This window comes from Sceloporus undulatus, chromosome 3, assembly GCF_019175285.1.
Source record: "Sceloporus undulatus isolate JIND9_A2432 ecotype Alabama chromosome 3, SceUnd_v1.1, whole genome shotgun sequence".
Taxonomy (NCBI): Eukaryota; Metazoa; Chordata; class Lepidosauria; order Squamata; family Phrynosomatidae; genus Sceloporus; species Sceloporus undulatus.
The window spans coordinates 114,112,638-114,132,606 of record NC_056524.1 but is presented as its reverse complement, the minus strand read 5'-3'; the positions used below and the strand labels follow the sequence as shown (position 1 = coordinate 114,132,606).

Genomic DNA, 19,969 nt, shown 5'->3' with positions numbered 1-19,969 from the left:
TACAGTATCACCACTTCCAGTTAAGAGGACTGCAGTGTAGAGCCAAACTGTCTCCAATTAAAAAAAAAGGCAGTTAAATTTTGGAAGTAAATTACCATATTTAATGTCTCAATGCTCAGCTCTTAGAGGAGACTGTGAAGATTTTGTCTTCCAGGCTTTATTGTGCAACCAACCTGCTTCAAATACTGAATTGTTTTTGTGACATGTCCAGTGCATGACCTCTCCTGTTTTGTAACCTCTGTTTTCTCCTCAGGGCTGGAGCAGATCAGCAGGAAAAAGGAGCTCAATCCTGCTTTTTCCCAAAACAGGTCAAAAACCGCTTTCTTCCCTTGCTAATTCCCAAAGGGGTTGGGAAAGCCAATTTTGACCCCATTCAGGAAACTGGCAAATTCCCTTCCCATCCCTACTTAATAGAGTGTTCTGTTATTTAAAATCTAACACCACACTAGTGATTGCCTGCAAATTTAGTGCATACCCAATGGGGAAAACATTTCTACGTGTGTCTTTACATGCTAGGAAAACATATTTCCATTTTGGCGAGATAAAGCAGGCATCTTATCTTTTGTAAGGTCTCCCTACATTTCCATTTACCATAGAGAAGAACAGTACCAGACCAGTTGTATTGAATACCTGTAACTGTAGTTCACCAAGTAGTCATCTGTAAACTCACACAAATGGGTTATCCTGTGCCTGCACAGTGCCTCTTCTGGAACCTTCTATACCCTTCTAGAGTGTTTTGGCAGTACCCCCACCCACCTCCAGCTGCCTTTATATAAGGGGCTTTCCGTTTAAACTGCCAGTTCCATTGGATACCATTGCAGCAATCCAAGACACCAGCACAGCATAAGAGGAGGATGGGTTGGGTTGAGTGAGTTAACAGATGATCACTTGGAGAAGTACAGTTACAGGTATGCAAGGAGGTTAGAAGTGACTTCCTGCAGAGGCATGCAAGCCTCAGCATAGTAGTAACCGTTGCAGTTTGAGAAGAGGTTTGAGACGGAGAAGCATGCACTTTCGAGAGTTTCTTCTTTTGTTTGTGCTTAGAGACAGATTGCATGTCAACATCGAGGTACCTGCCAACACTCGGAGGTCATATGCATACAGTCAGCTCTTGGTATCCATGGTGGATCTGTTCTGGACCCCCTCGTGGATACCAAAATCTGCAAATGCTCAAGTAGGCATTGTCATGTGGCGGTGCTGCCACGTGGCCATGCCACCATTGGGGACAACGGGACTTGTCTTTCCTCCCCCTCTCCCTCTTGGTTCTCATCGGTGGAGGCAGGCAAGCGGTTGCATCCGCCACCACTTCTTCTTCTTCCTCCTCCTCCTCCTCCCCACATCTCCTCCTTCACCACTTCCTCCTTCTGCCACTTCCTCCTCCGCCTCTTCCTTCTCCTCTTCCTGCCACTTCCTCTTCCTTTCCTTCCTTCTCCTCCTCCACCTCACCACAGGCTTGCAGGTGCTTAAATCCGTGGATGGCAAGTCCACGGATATGGAGGGTGGGCTGTACTGCTCTGTAGTTGTTATCTTTACAAGTTTTCTTCAATGGGGTGTAGATTGATTCTGACAGAGATGGTTTGGCCTTGTGTTTAGCAGGACCAGTAGCCACTGGAAATGATGCCAATTTTGCCTCAATTTCTCTTGATGTCTATTGTTGAGGTTCAGGCTCCTGAGGCCTCAGGGCCTGTTCATACAGGGAAACCTTGAGACAAAGCTCCCTGCTGCATCTCACTTGTGGCGTGAAACCAACGCAATGAGTGCAGGAACTGACTACATAGGATTCACCTGAGCACTGAAGGCATTTCAAATGTCCATTCTGTCCTGTCCTGAGATTCAGGCACTACAGCAATACACTTTTTGAAAGATGCCAGTAAGATTGAATCACCCAAAAGGCTAGTATGGCTCCAAAGCAAACACTAACAACATCCATGATCAACTAACATGAATGCAGTTCCTTTTGAAGCAGCTGCAGAAACACAAGAAAAGGAACTGGAAGTTTCAGCAGGAAGTACCTTATATAGGGCAGCCAGAAGTGGGCAGGGCTACCATCAAAATGCTTTACAATGTTATAGATGGTTCTCAAAGAACCAATGCACAGGTGCAAGGTAACTCATTTGTATGACTCACAGACACTATGAAGAAGAAACTAAATTTGTCTTTTCAACGAATGATCTCTGGGCTCTTCTGACTTGGATGCCTCTTTTTTTTGTTAGATATTCATTTAAGTTTAAATTACAGTACATCTTATATTGTGCCAATTTTTATTATATAAAGTTGTTTAAAATGAACACAATTTAAAAAAAGAAACAAGGTGAGAAGACTACCTTATATGAGTTCTATTTGCTAGCATAAAGTTACTATTCCATATAACCCATAATCTTGAAGAATGAAAACACTGCATGCAGAGACTGAGAAGCTTTGGCTGGTCTCACCATCCAACTGAAACATTATTATTATTATATTAATATTATCTATCTATCTATCTATCTATCATCTATCTATCATCTATCTATCTATCTATCCATCTATCTATCTATCTATTTCCAGAAGTGCTCTGACTAAATGGGCACAGTGTGGCCCTTGATATGAAGCCACAATCTCAGATGTGGCATATGGGGTAGAGGGCGGATCTGAGCAGTTCAGAACTCCTCGGTATCCCAATGAGCTCTCTGAGCTTTGAGCTTCCTTTTAATCAGGCTTGCAACTAACTGCAGAAGAAACTCAGTGAGTCCTTTGGACACAAAGGCAAATGTCTGTTTGCCTATTTCAGGCAGCTTCTTCTGTTTATTGGAATGACTGCCAGTAACAAAAGAAAGTCCTGTACCTGTGCTTTTCATCATCATTTCTGAACTGAAATGGGAAGAGAGAGGCTCATTGGCCTTTCTCTACTAGTAGCACCAGGTTCTCATCTCACCAAAATGTGATGAGTAGCCTCTGACTGCAAATTCTTCTGTCACAGTTACAGAGTTATAACTACATATACCAACTATATAATGAATGAATTTAGTAAAAAGCTGTATCAGAATAAAAATAATTACTGTACCTGTGTATATATAGTAGAAACTAGATGAGTTGAAATCTTTAATAGTGGTTTGCCTCCATCCACCCATTTGATTTCAGGACCGGAATGCTGCATTATATAGATGAAAATTAACATGCTTCATTACATACATATCAAAAACATAGTGAATTAAATTTGGGCATATTGTGACAGTCTTCAAACCTAACTAACATTTGTTGTTGTGTGCCTTCAAGTCATTTCCAATTTATGGCACCCTAAAGCTATTTTTTTTTTTTTTTGGCAAGTTCCTTCAAAGGAGATTTGCCATTGTCTTCCTCTGAGGCTGAGAGAGCTGCCCAAGGTCATTCAGTGGTTTTTCAAGACCGAGCAGGGATTTGAACTCTGGTCTCCAGAGCCCTAGACCAACGCTCAAACCACTACACCATGCTGGCTCTCTTGTAAGTAACATAATCATGACCAAAGAACAAAGAAATAAAGTTTATAAATGGGCATTTAAAGGGTAAAAAGATCTGGAATATAGAATATAGTCTATCTATAAGGAGAACATTATCAATGTGTGCAGGTTGAGTCTCTGTTTTCCATAATTCCAAAATATTCCAAAACCAACATTTTCTTCATAGGTGCTGATATAGTGACACTTTTACTTTCTGATAGTTCAGTTTACATACACTTTGTTTCATTTACAAAATTATTTTAAAATACTGGATAAAATTACCTTCAGGCTATGTTCAGTAGGTGCATATGTAACAGAAATTAATTTTATGTTTAAATTGGGGTCTCATTTCCAAGATATTTTGTTATGTGTGTATATTCGAATAGAAGTATTCCAAAATCCAATAAAATAAAATAAACTCTGAAATCCCAAATAATTCTGGTCCGAAGCATTTCAGATAAGGGAGACTCAACCTGTACTACATAATCTATCTATATCTGAAATACAATCCATTAAATATTGATACCTTTGTTCCCATTCCAGAAGACAAGAGATTAAACAAGCAAGCAAGCAAGCAAGCAAGCAAACAAACAAAAAGAAAGAAAGAAAGAAAGAAAGAAAGAAAGGCAATTCAGACAATCTTACATACTGTGGGTATAAAAATAAATGTTAGCTGTCTTGTGCTCCATTCTTCTATTTGTATATAATTCTGCATTCTTAAGTCATTACCCCACTCCATTCCCACCAAATTAGTGAAAAGTAATTATTTGTTACTTTGTTTGTGCCAGGTTCTTGACTGTTGAGATATCCAGATGGAAGATAAACAGACACTGGAATATGTTGCTCATTGGTCACTACTCTGCCATCTTTTAATAGCTGAAGCCAAGAATATCCAACTACAAGAAAAACAAAAAAGAATCCATTATATGCCAACACAGGCAGCTTTGGGAAACACTGGAACTTTGTTCATCTTTGAAGTATACAACATTTAACAAGGGTTCTTCCCATTAGAATAGCACATATTATATTTTGTTACAAGAATTAGGAAGCTACTTCATTGTAAAAGAGTAAGAACTAGCTAGCACATTTTCCTGCATACTCTACTAAGGCTAGTAAATCGTTAGTATTAGGCTATTCTAAAATAACCAAATGTACAGAACATGGTCAGAATCAATGTTCAATTTTCAGAAGGATGGGCAAAGTATGTGCCTTCCCTCAGGCCACACTCCAGAGAGTGTGGCAAAACATGAGGATTTCTTTAAAGTTTTTTTTTAAATTTAAGAGACAGAGACATGGCAAGGGGAGGGGTACAGTCTTCTAAATTTCTGCAGCGTGCCAGTGTAGCCCCTCAGTCCTGGCATTACCCATCCCTGCTTTAAGGAAATGTTCAGTTTTGAAATAAATACACCCCATAAAAATGTGTCAGTCATACCTAATGTTTCGACTGTGTCCTTCTTTTTGGTGGTCCCTTTGCTTGAACTATCACAACTGACATGGTAGAGTGTAAACAACAAATGGTGTTTCTCATGTAGCTGGGTGGGCAATTCTATTTTTATCTAAGAGGAGAAAAAAAGCCTTAGCTTCAAAAAATATTTGAATAGTGAATAGCAGTATACTCCTTAACAACAATAATTTAGGGATTATATGCAAAATTAACCCTAGCAAATTATAGGCATGATTTATAGCAGTGAAATCATACAGTGAGTGCAATCTAGCTCTGTTAGTGGGAACTGGATTGTATTCAACGCAGAAAGGCAAACCCTAGATGTATGCAGACATTTCAAATTGGTAAATTCTCCATTCACTTCAGTGGAACAGGCACTTTTGAACATTAAATAGATGTACTTTTCCTAACTAGTCAATAATTATTCACATAATTATTCTAGGCATCCTTAAAACAGTGCTCTAAATATTATACCAAAATTGCAGGTATAAACTGTGGCAAAGAGTTATTCATCAAACCAGCGATTAACAGATAAAGACTGTGGAGCTCTAATGTAAGCCACCATCTTTACTGACACCTCATTGTTGTTGTTTTTTGTGTTGTTTTGTTTTAAAACCATTAAAATTGGAAAAGATAAATGGTTACCTCATCATAAAACTCTGGATTTTGATGGTGATGAAGAACAGTAGCAAATGCCTGTTTTGCAAATATTTGTCCTCCTGGTCTGCCATAAATGCACTAAAATCAAGAAACAAGGACAGATTAAAAAGCTACACTATCTAGCTTTCTTGTACGCTTTGTCAATTTATGTAAAAGATGTTTAAATCTGTCGAAAATCTATGACAGTTGCTAATCTAATAAGTTCTTGACAATGTTCTGCTAAAGAACTCAGTATTATCAGGAATACATGACAAATATATCAGAAGGGAAAAGATTTCTTAAATAATGTTAAAATATAAAATCTTGCAATTTTTCCTAGCTCAGCAAAAATATATTTACATACATTATCATAAAATCCATTCCCAGGTCCCAGGGCTGATACACCTAAGAACTTATTCTGTTTCTTGACTTTTTCAGCTTCGTTACTAAAAAGGTGCTTAGCAAACATCTTCTAAGAATCTAGGGAAATGGCAATGGGTGACAGAATGCCCATATCTACATATCTTTTTGTCTCTCTATTAAGCAATGCTTTAAAGCTGCTGGCATAAGAAAGCTTTATATTATTAAAAATCTTATAATCATAAAGAATGAATCACAGATTCCTACTTGGTCTACCCCTTTTATGAATTATGTCCTTCCTGGGGTATGATTTTTTTCCAAATGCTAATGAGAATTTAAAGTTGCTGGAACAAATAGTTCATTTCCTGTCTGCCAATTGACTTTAGTAATTGCACATCATTTTATAATCAAGCAAAAAGTTTGACTTTATCAAGAATTTGTGGTCTGGTTGTAAAGTCCAATGTTGTATGTCTATATGGTTAGAAAAAGTTAAATTGACCTGGATGTGTTCTTCTCTGTATCACCTTGGCCACCTTGGTTTTATTAACGTTGCTGCTTTAATTTACTCCAAGTAGCACTTAAGGAAACTGGAACGTAATTTGAAATCCTCCACTTTATTTCCTTGGTTTGTTTTTGCTTTTGTAATTTTTGTTCTGTTTCTCGTATTGTACTGTCTCTACTTTCTCTATTTCTCAGTCTCTTCTGTCCACAGTTATCTGCCTTTCTTGACTTCTAGTTCCCTGGAGCCTTTGATGTTTTTATTTTCTAATTAATTCTGAGAGAATCCTCAGAGTTCTCAGCTTTCCGTTTCTTTTTTCCACACCATGTCCATGCCAAAGTCTTTGCTTTCTGTACTTGTTTTCTGATTTCTCCCAACGGACTAAAAGAGATTAAGCAAGCATCTGACTCTTTGTAACACATCTGAACAAAAAGTTAATTTTATTTCCCCAAAGTAGGAAGGGCCGACTTTGTATGCAACCAATTTTTAATGTGTACCTTCACAGTGCTTCTTATTTATGTTATTGAATAACTCTTCATCTATAACAGAAGTGAGATAAATGCGGCTCCCAGATCCCTCCCCCATTACATGTTTTTGACAAAAAAGGTTACAAATCATTATGTTCTCCGATACCCCCTTACTGGTGTGAGAAAGCTATTTTTCTAGTACCCCCCCCCCCCCCGGGTATTTTATACTCAAGAGAGGCCCCTTTTCCAATAGGACTGAGCTGGAAGTAATTACCTTGATAGCTTCATACGCTCTATATATTATACTAGATATATATTATTTTACCAGGAAAAACTATCTAAATAATCAGAATCCCACTTTTGGCATTGAATAAATTAGTAGAACGATCATGTATTCAGTCAGAACTATTTAAAGAACAAGCCCTACTGAAGACAATGCTTCTTGAACTATCATAAGCCAAGAAAACCACATTCAAGGCTGTGAATGTAAATCCTAGACATGGCTACTTTACTAGTACTGTATCCGCAGACTGTATCTGCATTACTGTATCCACAGACTTGCCATCCATGGATTCAAGCATCTGTGGATGGCAGGCACATGGGGGTGGGGGAGGGTGGCAGCAGAGGAGGAAGAGAAAAGAAGAGGAGGAAAAGGAGGGAAAAACGGCGGCAGCGGCAGCCAGGAGCAAAGAGGAGGAGGAGGAAAGAAGAAAAGGAGGAGGATGAAAAAGAGGCAGCTGCAATTGCGTGGCAGCCACGGTGGTGGAAAGAGAAGGAAGAGTAGGAGGAGGCAGCCCCCTGCCATGCTGAGAGGGGCTTCGGGCATCCAGGGGTGCGGCAAAGTCCTATTGTCCCCAATGGTGGCATGACCTCACCACCATTGAGTACTATGGGACTTCAGCATCCATGGATTTTGGTATCAGCAGGTGGGTGCCTGGAAAGGATCCTCTGCAGATACCGAGGGCTCACTGTAAATAGATGTGTTTCTAATAATCAGAGGTCAAACTGACAAACCTTTAGAGGTACAGAATCTTCATCATCTGAATCCTTGAATTCAATGCACACTGCAATATTCCTTGCCTAAAAGAAACATGAAAAATTGTTTTTGCTCTTCCTTTAATTTCAGATAAATAACAAAAATTTCCAACAAGACCTGATTTAATTCAGATTCAACATCTGAATCTGAATCTAATTAGGGGCCCATTAACTCACCTTTGCAAATGACTTTTGACTGTCATATTTCAAGTGCTTTGGATAAACATAAAGGTGATTGTTGTAGATGGTGAAAGGCTGGGTATGTTTTGGTATACAGGGAACAAACTCCTCTACTTCAAACGTTACTACTGCCTTGGTACTGTTTTCAAACTGTTTCATGGGAATGTATGATGAGCTAACAAAATCTGAAAATATATTAAAAACCAATAAAAAAATTGAAGAAAAAAAGCTTATCAGCTACTTTACAATACTTTTTAGATACTTACTTGGGATATCTGGAGAAACATTATCAATTGTTATGTCTAGGTTTCCTAAAATAACTGGTAACTTGGCCATCTTTTCAGGTCTAGGAAAAAGAAGAACCAAGCTGACTGAACAGAAAAATAGAGATGGAAACTGTAGTAAAATTCAAATCACAAAAGAACATCAAATGAGACTTATAAATGATAGAGTCTCAGATAGTCTGAAACTTCCATTGAGCTAACACTATGACTTAACAGTAAAATCAATTGATCATATCTAATGTTATGCAAATGTATCTGGCTGAAAAGCACTGCTGGAGGGTTAGTGAAGATCACTGAACATCAAACACTGTACACCATATGTATAGTCGAAGGTTTCATGGCTGGCATCCATATTTTTTGTAATGGTGAAAGGTCTGGAAACCATGCCCTATGAGGAAAGACTTAGGGAACTGGGGCTGTATAGCCTGGAGAAGAGACGTTTAAGAGGTGATATGACAGCCCTGTTTAAAAACTTGAAGGGGTGTCATATTGGTGATGGAGCAAGCTTGTTTTCTGCTGCTCCAGAAAATAGGATATGAAACAAGAGATGCAAGATACATAAAAAGAGATTCTACCTCAACATTAGGAGGAACATCCTGACAGTAAGAGCTGTTCAACAGTGTAACAAACTCCATCACAGAGTGTTGGAGTCTCCTTCTTTGGAGGTCTTTGAACAGAGGCTGGATGGCCATCTGTCGGGAGTGCTTTGATTGTGAGTTCCAGCATGACAGGGGGGTTGGGCTGGATGGCCCTTGTGGTCTCTATGATTCTATTATTCTATGAAAATGCCTTGGAACAGCTTTTGGCTGCTTTGGGGGCATGCGTCATCTAAACACCATGCCCCTAAAGAGGCTGGAAGCCGGTTTATTTGGCCTGTGCATTTCCGGCCATGGATAAAGTTCTATTAGAGAGGTTTAATGAATTTTTACATTAAATTCTTAAGCTCTGGCAGGATTAAATGAAACAGCTGATTTCTCTCCTTTCATGTAAAGTTAATTTATTACTGGTGTTGTTATTTGGAACTGTGATTCATTATATCTACTGCGTCTTTAACCTTTGGTGTTGTTCAAGGTATTTATATTATGAATAGCATCTCTCTGCTTTATGTCCTACTTTTCAAATGGGCCATAATGTTGATTGATTGTTGGGCTTTAGAGATGGGTGGCATACTTGTAGAAATGGTTGCTCTCTTTTTTCTTTTGTATTTTATTTCATGTTTATATTATGTATCTGTTGATGTTTTTAATTCTTTCCCCTATTTTGAAGCCATCATTCTTATGTGAATGTTTATTTTTCCATCTTAATAGATGTTTTGCAAAGAGTATTCCACAACCTGGTATTTAAACTATTAAATATTGCAGATTTATTGCATGTATTACTTTTATGTTTATTATAATTTCTGAGGAATATATGTTGTCAAAATGGACAGATACCAGACATCTGTAATTTCTATTATTCATTTATATTTCTACTATCAGTCTTTATATATATTGTTCATATCACATTTTATCCTGATCATTTCTGCAATCACCTTTTTGTGGGTTTTTTGGCACTATAGTGTTTGATGTGGCTACATTATAGAACATATACCAACAATCTATTTATTTTGAAGTCAAAGCCAGCTTTGGCTTAATCAGCAACAAATGAGAAATGAAATTAGTGACGAGGTGTGTGATAGAGAGAGACATTAATAAGTTAATGTCAACATTGTTTAAGCAACTGAGAAGTTGCTTAAAATTTTAAAACATATATTTACACTAGTATAGTGTTGAGAGAAATAAAATGACATCCACCACATTGGTCAGCTTAGAAGGTTCCTGAATGAGGTTCTGTGCAAGCACATTACCGATATGTGTGAATCACAGAGACCATAAGGAAGAAACTAAGGGATTCCCCCACTCTGCCAAAAAACAAATTAATCTTAGTTGAATATTCCATGGCCATCAATCTTGAAAGTGCTATGAAAGATATGTAAAAGCCCTTCAACAAACACCCTGCTCCCAAACTTTGATCTTTAGTAGTAATGGCTGCTAACTTATCCTGAATTCCTTAAAAGTGATTTACATTTAAGATTCAGTCAAATGCCTAAATTTTTTTTGAAGGATATTCTTTTTCATGCTACCCAAATGCATCTTAATAAATATTACTTCTCTGACACAGAACAAAATACTCACTTTTTAAAATCCGCTAACAATTTAAGCATGTCTTCATTTGAAAGTTTATTGCTATCTTGTTTGTAAAGTGCTGAAAATCGTGCATTTTTGTCCAGTGTTCCAGATGCATCTTTGAACAGTGTCCTGCAACATAGATTTCTACATAAGAGCGCCATTATAAAAGTTGTCACAACAGCAAAAGAAAAATGAAAAGCTGACATCCTGAAGCTCACAGGAATCCACTGAAATACATAAATTATTGCAAGAAAGACAGCTAAAATTAGAAAGTGATCAAGTGATATTAAATGTAAACATACAGTGCAGTTATGTACACAGTTTAATACAAATTCTGGACCACTTTCTTGCAACTTTTTAAGCATATTCATTCTATGCAATATAATTGCCTAAAATTTTATATGTTATTTTCAATTTTTTAACCAAAATAAAATAAGATCTTATTTTTGTTCTCACTACCTGCAAGAATTCTGTCACAAACATGAAGAGGAGACCAGAATAAATAAACACACTGAAATTAATCCACTTTAAAAAAAATATTGATTAAGAGCTTCATTCAATACCTGGCTGCCCAAGCAAATGGCATTCTATATTGTCCTAGTCGCTGGCAAGCTTGTTTGGCATTTTTCAGAACTTTCTGGGCAACCTAAAACCAAAGAAATAACTAAGTCATAGATATGAATTTCCTTCTATAACGTATCAGTGAAAAGCAAGTTGTGTACATTATGTACACATACATATACCTTAGTATTCACTATCCTCACCACAGAACAGGGCTATTTTCTTCTTCCATTCAACTTCACTGTATAGCAAAAGGAAGAAGACTGGCAAATCTAATAGAAAATCTGAGAGCAATGGTATCAGGAAAAGACTAATAGCCTGACAGTTAAGGGCTGTTTGACAGTGGAACACACTCCCTCGGAGTGTAGTAGAGTCTCCTTCTTTGGAGGTCTTTAAAGAGAGGCTGGATGGCCATCTGTTGGGTATGCTTTGATTGGGAGTTCCTGCATGGCAGGGGTTGGACTGGATGGCCCTTGTGGTCTTTTCCAACTCTGCGATTCTATGAGTCTATGATTATCAATAAAGACCATCCCTTTGCCCAGGATTATAAAATAAAATTATACCTTAGAAGAATCAGAACTTTTCATGTACGGTTCAGCACAGTGTGTTATGCTCCCTTGAAGAACTTTTTCTATTCTGGCCACTAGAAATATATCAGGATGCGGACACGTTACAGAGAATATTCCCTAAAAAACAAATAGTTTGATTTAATCAAACTGAAATTGAAATATGCATCTTTTTTCTTCAATGAAAAGTGAAACAAGGACCTGAAAGAAACAGGCTGAAAAGAGTCATGCACAACCACTCCAGTGCCAATTGTGCTGGGGCAACCGCCTGGCCCCAATCCGGGCCACCACCGTGGTCCTGAACTGGGTTGCCGGAAGGAGCAGATCTTATCCACTCCTTCTTGGCCCAGTTCTTCTTGAATGGCACAACATTGGTGTGTCTTACAGTCATATTTGGGGTGTGCATCATCTAAATGCAACGCCCTGAACACAGCTGGAATCCATGTTATTTGGCCCATGTATTTTGGGCCAAAGACATCTTTATTCTTACCTGTTTGGGATATTGTAACATAATTTCTGGAATAATATCTTGAATCCTATGTAAACCATCACTTCTCCCATTCACCAACTGCTGGGACACATTATCTAGCATGTGTCTCACTGAGTTATGATTCAAATCCACATGGAAGTCTGATGAAATCTTCCGATTGTGCTTAATGTCAAACAATGACAACGAGATGAAAAATGGCTCTACCTGGACAGTAAAAAAATACAAGGAACAAGGCTATCATTCTGGCAAGAACTCTTATAGCTGAAATAATGAACTACTTGTAGAAAAGTCATTGTTATACAATACATTTATGAACGCAATATTATCATTATTATTTCCAGGATTTGTATCCTGCCTTTCTCCCACAACAGGATTTATAAATTAGAATGATATGTAACAGATTCTAGGTACAGTCATCCCTCCATTTGTGCAGACTTCGATCCACATCCTTCACTTATTCGTGAGGGGCAAATGGAGGGACTTAAAATGGGATGAGTGCCTGTGGCTTGAATATTGGTGCATTTCCGTTTTCACGGGGGGGGGTCCCAGAATGGAGCCCCCGCAAAAACAGGGGTGACTGTATTAGAATTCAAGCATTTTCTACAATATTATATACTGTACACTATAGTATATATTGTATTATATGCAGTACATATTGAAGAGAGAGAGTGAGATTTTATATATTTTTAATAATTATATTGTACTTAGGACAAAAACTTATACACTCTAATATAAGACCCTATTCATGACTAACCCACACCCATCAAGCTCCACACAACATCTGCTGTATTCTTCTCCCTCCTCTGACAAGAACAGTTGTATTATATTGCTCTTGCACTGGATGACACAACTCTAATAAACAACTATAGGTGAAATTATATCACTCAAGATGCTTGCATTTCCTAAGCATTCAATTCATGTACCAGAGTTTTCTCCGAAAGGTTTCAGAATTATACAAATTCACAATTCCAACCTACATTTGTTGTTGGTCCCTCCTCATTTTCAGCAACACAGCTTTGTAGATTGAAAGATAAATCATTGCACTTCACCAGAATTTTCTTCCCAAACTTCTCTTCAAATGGCTTTACTTCTGGCTCTATACCAGAGAAGTCAAGTTTCTTTAAAAGAAATATAAGAGTGAAAACAGTTTCTTTACAAACAAACAAAAAGGAGGTGGGGGAGCCCTTTGAAAAACATCCCCCCCCACTTCCTCCATTATTCTAACCTGTGCATCTGGATCTAGTGCAAAGAGTTTAACCCTGCTTTCACTTTTGAATTTCATTTCAGAATCTCTGGAACCCTGCAAAACAATAAAATAAGCACTTTTAAATTAGTTGTTTTTATTGTTAAATCAAGATGCTTTAGACACTATCAATATGTTGTAACAGTAAGTATCATTTTAATATTTTTATAAAAATCAATTTACTAGATATTTCTAAAAATATTTACTGTATTACAGTAATACAGGTATATCTGGGTTTAAAAATCCTTCAACATTGAAATTCCTTTTTACTAAGTATTTTAATGTCTTCCCAGACCCCCCCCCCCTTTCCTATTTTGTCTAGCTAGAAACCTTTTAGCAACATCATGATTGGGAGGATGGTGAAGAAGGGCTGGAGAAACACAGTCTTCCAGAGCTGGACTGCAGCAGCATATCTGCAGTAAACAATGCACTAAAGCTTTGGCTGGGGAAAGATGGGATTCTGCTATTGCCAATCCCACTGCAGATGTGTGAGTTTGCTTCGAACAAGCAAGGTAAAAAGCAGCTGCCTCCAGAATCCCTTACTTAATATGCATAAACAGCAAAATAAAGCTAAAATGGGATAGTAAGAAAGCCTGCTTCACCAGCAATCTCCAGCATATTATAGAGCTATATGTTTGGACATCAAAAGGGAAATCATTTTTAAAAAGGTGGAGACTCTTGAGCTGAAGATCCATCCCTAGATACATTTTGGACAAAGTTTTGAAACAATATATAGAAGGTTCAAATGTTTTTGTTTACTGATACAAGGCTTACCTGATCTGGTTATTTCACTTCATATGGACATATTGTTAGAGCTGAATTAAAAGTTCACTGAAACAAGTTAAATTGCACTTCTTTTCTGTGGTGAAGGACCCTATCCTTATTATTTGGGACTCTATCAATATTCTTAACTAATTTGTTTTAATGATTTAACCTATACTTATTATTGTTATATTACAATTATTACATTATATATGTAAGGATGGAGGGAACTGTGGGAATTATTCATATCGTATGAATTTTATTGTAGTTGTATTGTATTTTATTTCTGCATTGGATTTTTATTATATTGTATTTTTACTATGATTGCAAGCTGCCTCGATCCTACAGGAAGAGGTGGGATATTAATAATAATAATAATAATAATAATAATAATAATAATTCCATGTTATTTCTGCCTCCTTTACTAAACTTCCTGTTAAACAAATAACGGCTAGGAACACATCTACTTCGTTAACTGAGGTGACCCTGTATTTGCTAAGTATTTCTACAAACATGTGGTCCATTTTTTCCTAGACCAACAAACTTCCATTAGCAGCAGATGCTAGAAAAGGGATTGGTTAATAACTGTGTGAAACTATGCAGATGACCTTGGACTTCAGAAAATCTGATAATGGTGGCCAGCTGGCAAATTAAAAATCATTTACCTTTACTATAATTTTAGTTATATACTTTCTCCAATTTATTCCTTCTAAATGTATTTATGCAATTTCTTTCTTGTATTATTTCAGTGCCTAGATGCTCTGCAATCTTAATTAATGGGATGAGAAAGTGTAGGTTTAAATGGTTGTTAAAAACAACAACAACCAATGAACAGCAGTGTGAAGTTAATGCCTACAAACACTGACACTTCTCTCCATTTCTTCTGACCTCTTCTCTGCACCTTCAAGTCTGTTTCACTTCACAAGCTGTTCCTTTCCTTTTTCCTTTTCCTTCAGTCCTCCTCTCAGCAATTCTACCCCCTTAGGTGCTTTTACACATTACTCTTTGATTTAAATCCAACATCCCCCTGTCTTTTCTTCTCTGTAAAGTATTAAAAGGAGGACACTGTCAAGAATTTACTATCAAGAATTTGAGAAGTGAAAACAAAACAGTGAAAGGGGCAGTAACAGAAACAAGTAGCAAGAATAAGAAAGTACTAGGAAGGTATTAGGTATTACCTATTTATACGAGAACAGAAATTTAAAGAGGCATTGGAAAGTGAAATCCCACAATAGACCTTAGGGTCACCATAAGTCGAAAGGACTTGAAGGCACACAATAACAACAAACAAATTGCAAAGTGAAGAACAAATATATTAGAGCTGGAACAAAACATGATGTATAAAAATGTGGCATATTTTTCATTCATAACATTCATTCAGTTTTGCCCACTTCTTCAGGAATAAAGCCTATTTTTGCAAATCCTGCACACAATTATTTTTATACTAAAACACAACCTTCTTAACCAACATATATCCTGACTAAAATTATTTTGGTTTAAAGTGGAAAATGACAGTGACAGAAAGAGACTTGGCTGGCATCACTATGAGTGAGGTTGGCGCATTGAACTCTGCAATGAATTCTGTACTCAATCTGTTCACAGGAAGGAACAAGCGGGCATCTTCTAAGCACAAAAAAAGCAACCCTCCCCCAGAAAATCTACAACAAATTGCTATATAATTTATTAGCTAGCTTTTCTTTGTGAGAGAAAAAAATACAATAGACTGGTGGCAGGAATTAAATATAGTTCTAAACGACTCAGATATTTTGTGAACAAAAAATGAGTGTAAATAGCATAACAAGCACATAGCCTTAAGTAAAGGGCAAAACAACCCATAAGAAAAACTCAGAGGCTAAAATAACTCCTTGAGTTCACAGAACAGGAAGCAACATTTCTGGTACTAAAATTAGATATAATAAGCAGGTGTGCAGATCCTCACAAAACCCAATGGTTTACGACAACTATTTCACAGTGCATCTATGAATTTTTAAGGTTCAATTATGAAATATTTCACAAAGAATGTTATTTAGCCCACTTTACTTGCATTAACAAAATTAATTTCAATGCATTTGAAAAGGAAATAAGCTTTGCAAACTAATATTTAATATTAAGACGCTTTTGTAAAGTTGTCATACAGTGTATAATCAAGGACAGGCAACCTGTAACCTTTTAGACAGCATTACCAATCAGCCCTCACACAGGCAAAAGTCAGAGATGATGACAATTGCAGTCTAATATAATATTATAATATGGAGGGCCAGAGGTTGGCCTCTCCCAGGACACTTCAGTCTGGTAAATGTGCGTGTTCTGTCCCCATGGAACATAAAATAACACCAACCTACTCCATCTATTTTTCTGATCCTAGTTAGAGGAAATCACACTACATAAGTGAGAAAGACAGCCCTCTATATTGTGAACATGCAGAATCCATACTTGCCCTATTTGTGTTTGTAACAGTAGGTGCACATTTCTAGGATCAAGGTAGGCTGCAATTCCATTGACATTAAGCTTGAATTTTGCAGGGCAACCACTTTTGTTCCTAGTCCCAGAAACAGCTTGGATTTCATCAGCTGAATGAGTACCAATGGACCTTTTGAGCAGACAGCAGTTTCAGATGCAGAACATTTAGAACCCTTCTTTGGCACATCGGTATGGGCCCCATTATCTTGTAAGGACCTCTTAACTACCACATGGACCCAGATGCATGCAGAGTGGATACCGTGTGTGGTGTCAGAGATCCAGGGGTTGAGCCAGAGGACTTACAGTTCAAGTGTCAGGGATTTGAAGGGTTAAAACATAGCACACAGGGAAATGCTTGATGTGTGTGTGTGTGGCCATGAGCATTCAGCAGAGTGGCAAGGTTGATCAGCACAGCTGAAGCTCATTGGCTCAAGGACACTTCAATGCCCAAGTGCACGTAGCCATGGATGATGAAACCATGTGTCTACATTGCACAGGAGACACATGACATGGCTACACACCTGAACTCACTGGGTTTGAGAGACCACATGGTCTGGAGACTATATAAGCCCAGGGGTTGTAAGGGTGTGGTGTGGGTTTGTAGAAGGAGTTGGATTGGTATGGTTTGGAGTTTTAGAGATCTAGTTTTGTATAATAGCACTGTGAATAAAGAGCACTTTGGGAGACTTAGTTTGGAAATTTGCCAGCTCTGCTCCAAGGGTCTGATTTAACCCCAGGACTCGTTGGAGTCGCTGACAGTGGTTGTTGGACCCCAGCAGTTGCGCTGACACAAACATGATGAGAAGAACAGCCTGTAACATTTCCTTCGATGTTGCTCATGCAGCAGACAAGGAACTGAGGGTATAGGCAGGAAATGCACTTCTAAAGGGCCTAGAGGGTGGGTGGGTTTACCACTGAAAAGCTTATGCAACAGCTCTAGAAGATTACAAATGATGCACTGTGCACATGAGTCATAGAAACCATGAAGAAAAAGCAGCACCTACAAACCCGCGAATAATCAAATCAGTGGAAGTTAAACATGCAAAAGCTGGGGGCTAACTATACATAAGTTTATCTTTCAGAAATACAACATCTAATAAATATCAGCAAAATTCTAATATCAACATCATGTAAACACACCATCAACCTTTTCCCCTTAATTAAAATTAGAACTTGTAACTCCACCACTAACAAGTGAAATTGGAAAACAAAGAGACACATACCTTGGCATTTTCTGGAACAAAGTCTAAACTGGATGATGAGCTGTCCATCTTGCCTTGTTCATCATCTGAAAATTTTAAAAAGAAGCTATAAAAACTCAAAAATGTTTTCCCCACTTTCAAGTTAATATTTGGAATACTGGGTCCTAAATCGTTATATCCTTCTGCAATATTAAGGAACCAATCTAAACCAGGTAACTTTTGAGGCACCATGTGATGTTGAACTATATCCATCCATTGTCACCATGATACTCTAGCACTCTCTAGTATAAAATGCCATACAGACTTTGGTCAGCAAGGCACTGGTGATCAACTCATTTAGATGATTTTTTCAAGATCATCTCTAAAGAGAGAAAGCATTGCATTTACAGAGCTTAATCTCTCATATATATATATTACATTACAATAATTTATACCCCACCTTTAAAGACACATATTCAAATTATCAAATGAGCTAGTGAATGATTTTAGTATGGATTAAATAAATTCATCTGGATACCAGAACCTTCAGCACTTAGTAATTATAGGTGGATGCACGTTCGTATTTTGGCACATGGGGTATTTCTGTATACTCAATAACTGATGTAAAGCAACAAAAAGGGAAGTCTGATGCTGTCAGACAACCCTAAAAACTTCAGAGGCATCTGACTAACCACTATGGGAATGGAATGCTAGATGAGATTCACCTTTTATCTTGTCATTTCCCCTTCCCTTTATAGGGCAATATGGTACAAAAGCCAAGACAACTTCAAAAGAAAAAATGCTGTATCCCAATTAACCTTCCTTATTTCCAAACATAAGTAGCCAACTGGGCCTTCAATGGAAGAGGTAATCATTTATACAGTCTCAGGGTAAAGACTTGGTACAGAATGGTAATCCTGGCTATCATATGCACAAAATAACAGAATATATTTCAAGGACAGCATGAAGAAGGTGAAGGGTATGGTTGCTGTCTTAACTTTGGTAAACGTAATGACAACAGTCTCCTGACTGTTCACTTTAGTGAATTACTTGGTTGAAATTATTCAGCAAAAATAGTTTAGCTTTACCATCATGGGAGTCTCCGTTTCTTTTTTCTTGCATTGCAGCTTCAAAATTTAATTGAAGAATTTTGTTCAGAGTTGAAATCCATTCTTCCATTTCTGTTTCACTGTCTGCTGCAAGAAGATAGCTACTCTTGTCTTGCATTTTGAGCTCAAAAGCAAAACGTCGGACTTTGTTGTTCTGCAATATAATAATTAGCATACTAGTTGAAGTAGTTATGTTGTTCTCCTATTTCCTTTATCCTCATCTACACTAAGTTGGTTCTTTGTTATCTAGTACATAATTGTAAACTATACCATATATAATTTAATCTGTAAACCACTCAACTCTTGGTTCTGCTCCATATTAGCAGACCTACTTACATATAAGAAAATAAAACAGTAAACATTTAATATTTGCATTTTTTTTATTGTACTTCTTAATACAGGCTGAGTAACCCTTAGATCTAGAAGTATTTTGGATTTTTTCAAATTTTGGAATATTTGCATATATATATATATATATATATATATATATATATATATATATATAGTATCTTGGAGATGGGATCCAAGGCTAAACATGAAATTCATTTACTGTATATGAATATGAATATGTTTAGATTCATGCTAAAAATGCAAGCTGCTGTGCAACAAAAATATTCTTCTCACACTTGCCAAGAAAAAGCAATAAAAAGGTTGCACAACATGAAAAATCATCCACAAATCCAAAATCCCAGGGCTTTACAATGAACACATTTATTTTAAAATGGGATTAGTTAAGCTATCCATAACAAACCATTCTAATAACAGTGAGTACTGATGAGTAAAGATTCAGAAGAGGAAGTACATGAAGTCCTATACAGAACCATCTGGTTTGGTATACAATAACTAAAAGTAATGTTCGTGTTATGGAAAAGAGACCACCACAAAGCTGGGACAAATTATATTAAATAGAAAGGAACAATTTAATATTATTTACAGATAAGACTTGGATAGTGAAGAAAGCTGATAGAAAAACGATAAATTCATTTACAGTGTGGTGCTGGAGAAGAATTTTGTGATATTGTGAACTACAAGAAAGACAAATAAATGAAGTACTAGAGCAAATTAG

At 37.2% G+C, this 19,969-nt stretch overlaps 1 protein-coding gene across 19 annotated transcripts in view; it reads right to left on the bottom strand.

Annotated features, from left to right (window-relative positions):
* Positions 1–19,969, bottom strand: part of DOCK9 (dedicator of cytokinesis 9) — a 180,440-nt gene that overhangs the window by 74,348 nt on the left and 86,123 nt on the right. For all 19 annotated transcript variants that reach the window (XM_042456882.1, XM_042456886.1, XM_042456900.1 and 16 more), the window contains exons 8-22: positions 18,883–19,057; positions 17,837–17,901; positions 13,374–13,448; positions 13,126–13,266; positions 12,149–12,352; positions 11,656–11,778; positions 11,095–11,177; positions 10,538–10,660; positions 8,346–8,425; positions 8,077–8,264; positions 7,879–7,944; positions 5,545–5,637; positions 4,888–5,011; positions 4,230–4,351; positions 3,044–3,130 (exon numbers count right to left, since the gene is read on the bottom strand). In XM_042456882.1, the coding sequence (XP_042312816.1) occupies positions 3,044–3,130; positions 4,230–4,351; positions 4,888–5,011; positions 5,545–5,637; positions 7,879–7,944; positions 8,077–8,264; positions 8,346–8,425; positions 10,538–10,660; positions 11,095–11,177; positions 11,656–11,778; positions 12,149–12,352; positions 13,126–13,266; positions 13,374–13,448; positions 17,837–17,901; positions 18,883–19,057 (1,749 nt within the window). The remainder of the gene's footprint in view (positions 1–3,043; positions 3,131–4,229; positions 4,352–4,887; positions 5,012–5,544; positions 5,638–7,878; positions 7,945–8,076; positions 8,265–8,345; positions 8,426–10,537; positions 10,661–11,094; positions 11,178–11,655; positions 11,779–12,148; positions 12,353–13,125; positions 13,267–13,373; positions 13,449–17,836; positions 17,902–18,882; positions 19,058–19,969) is intronic.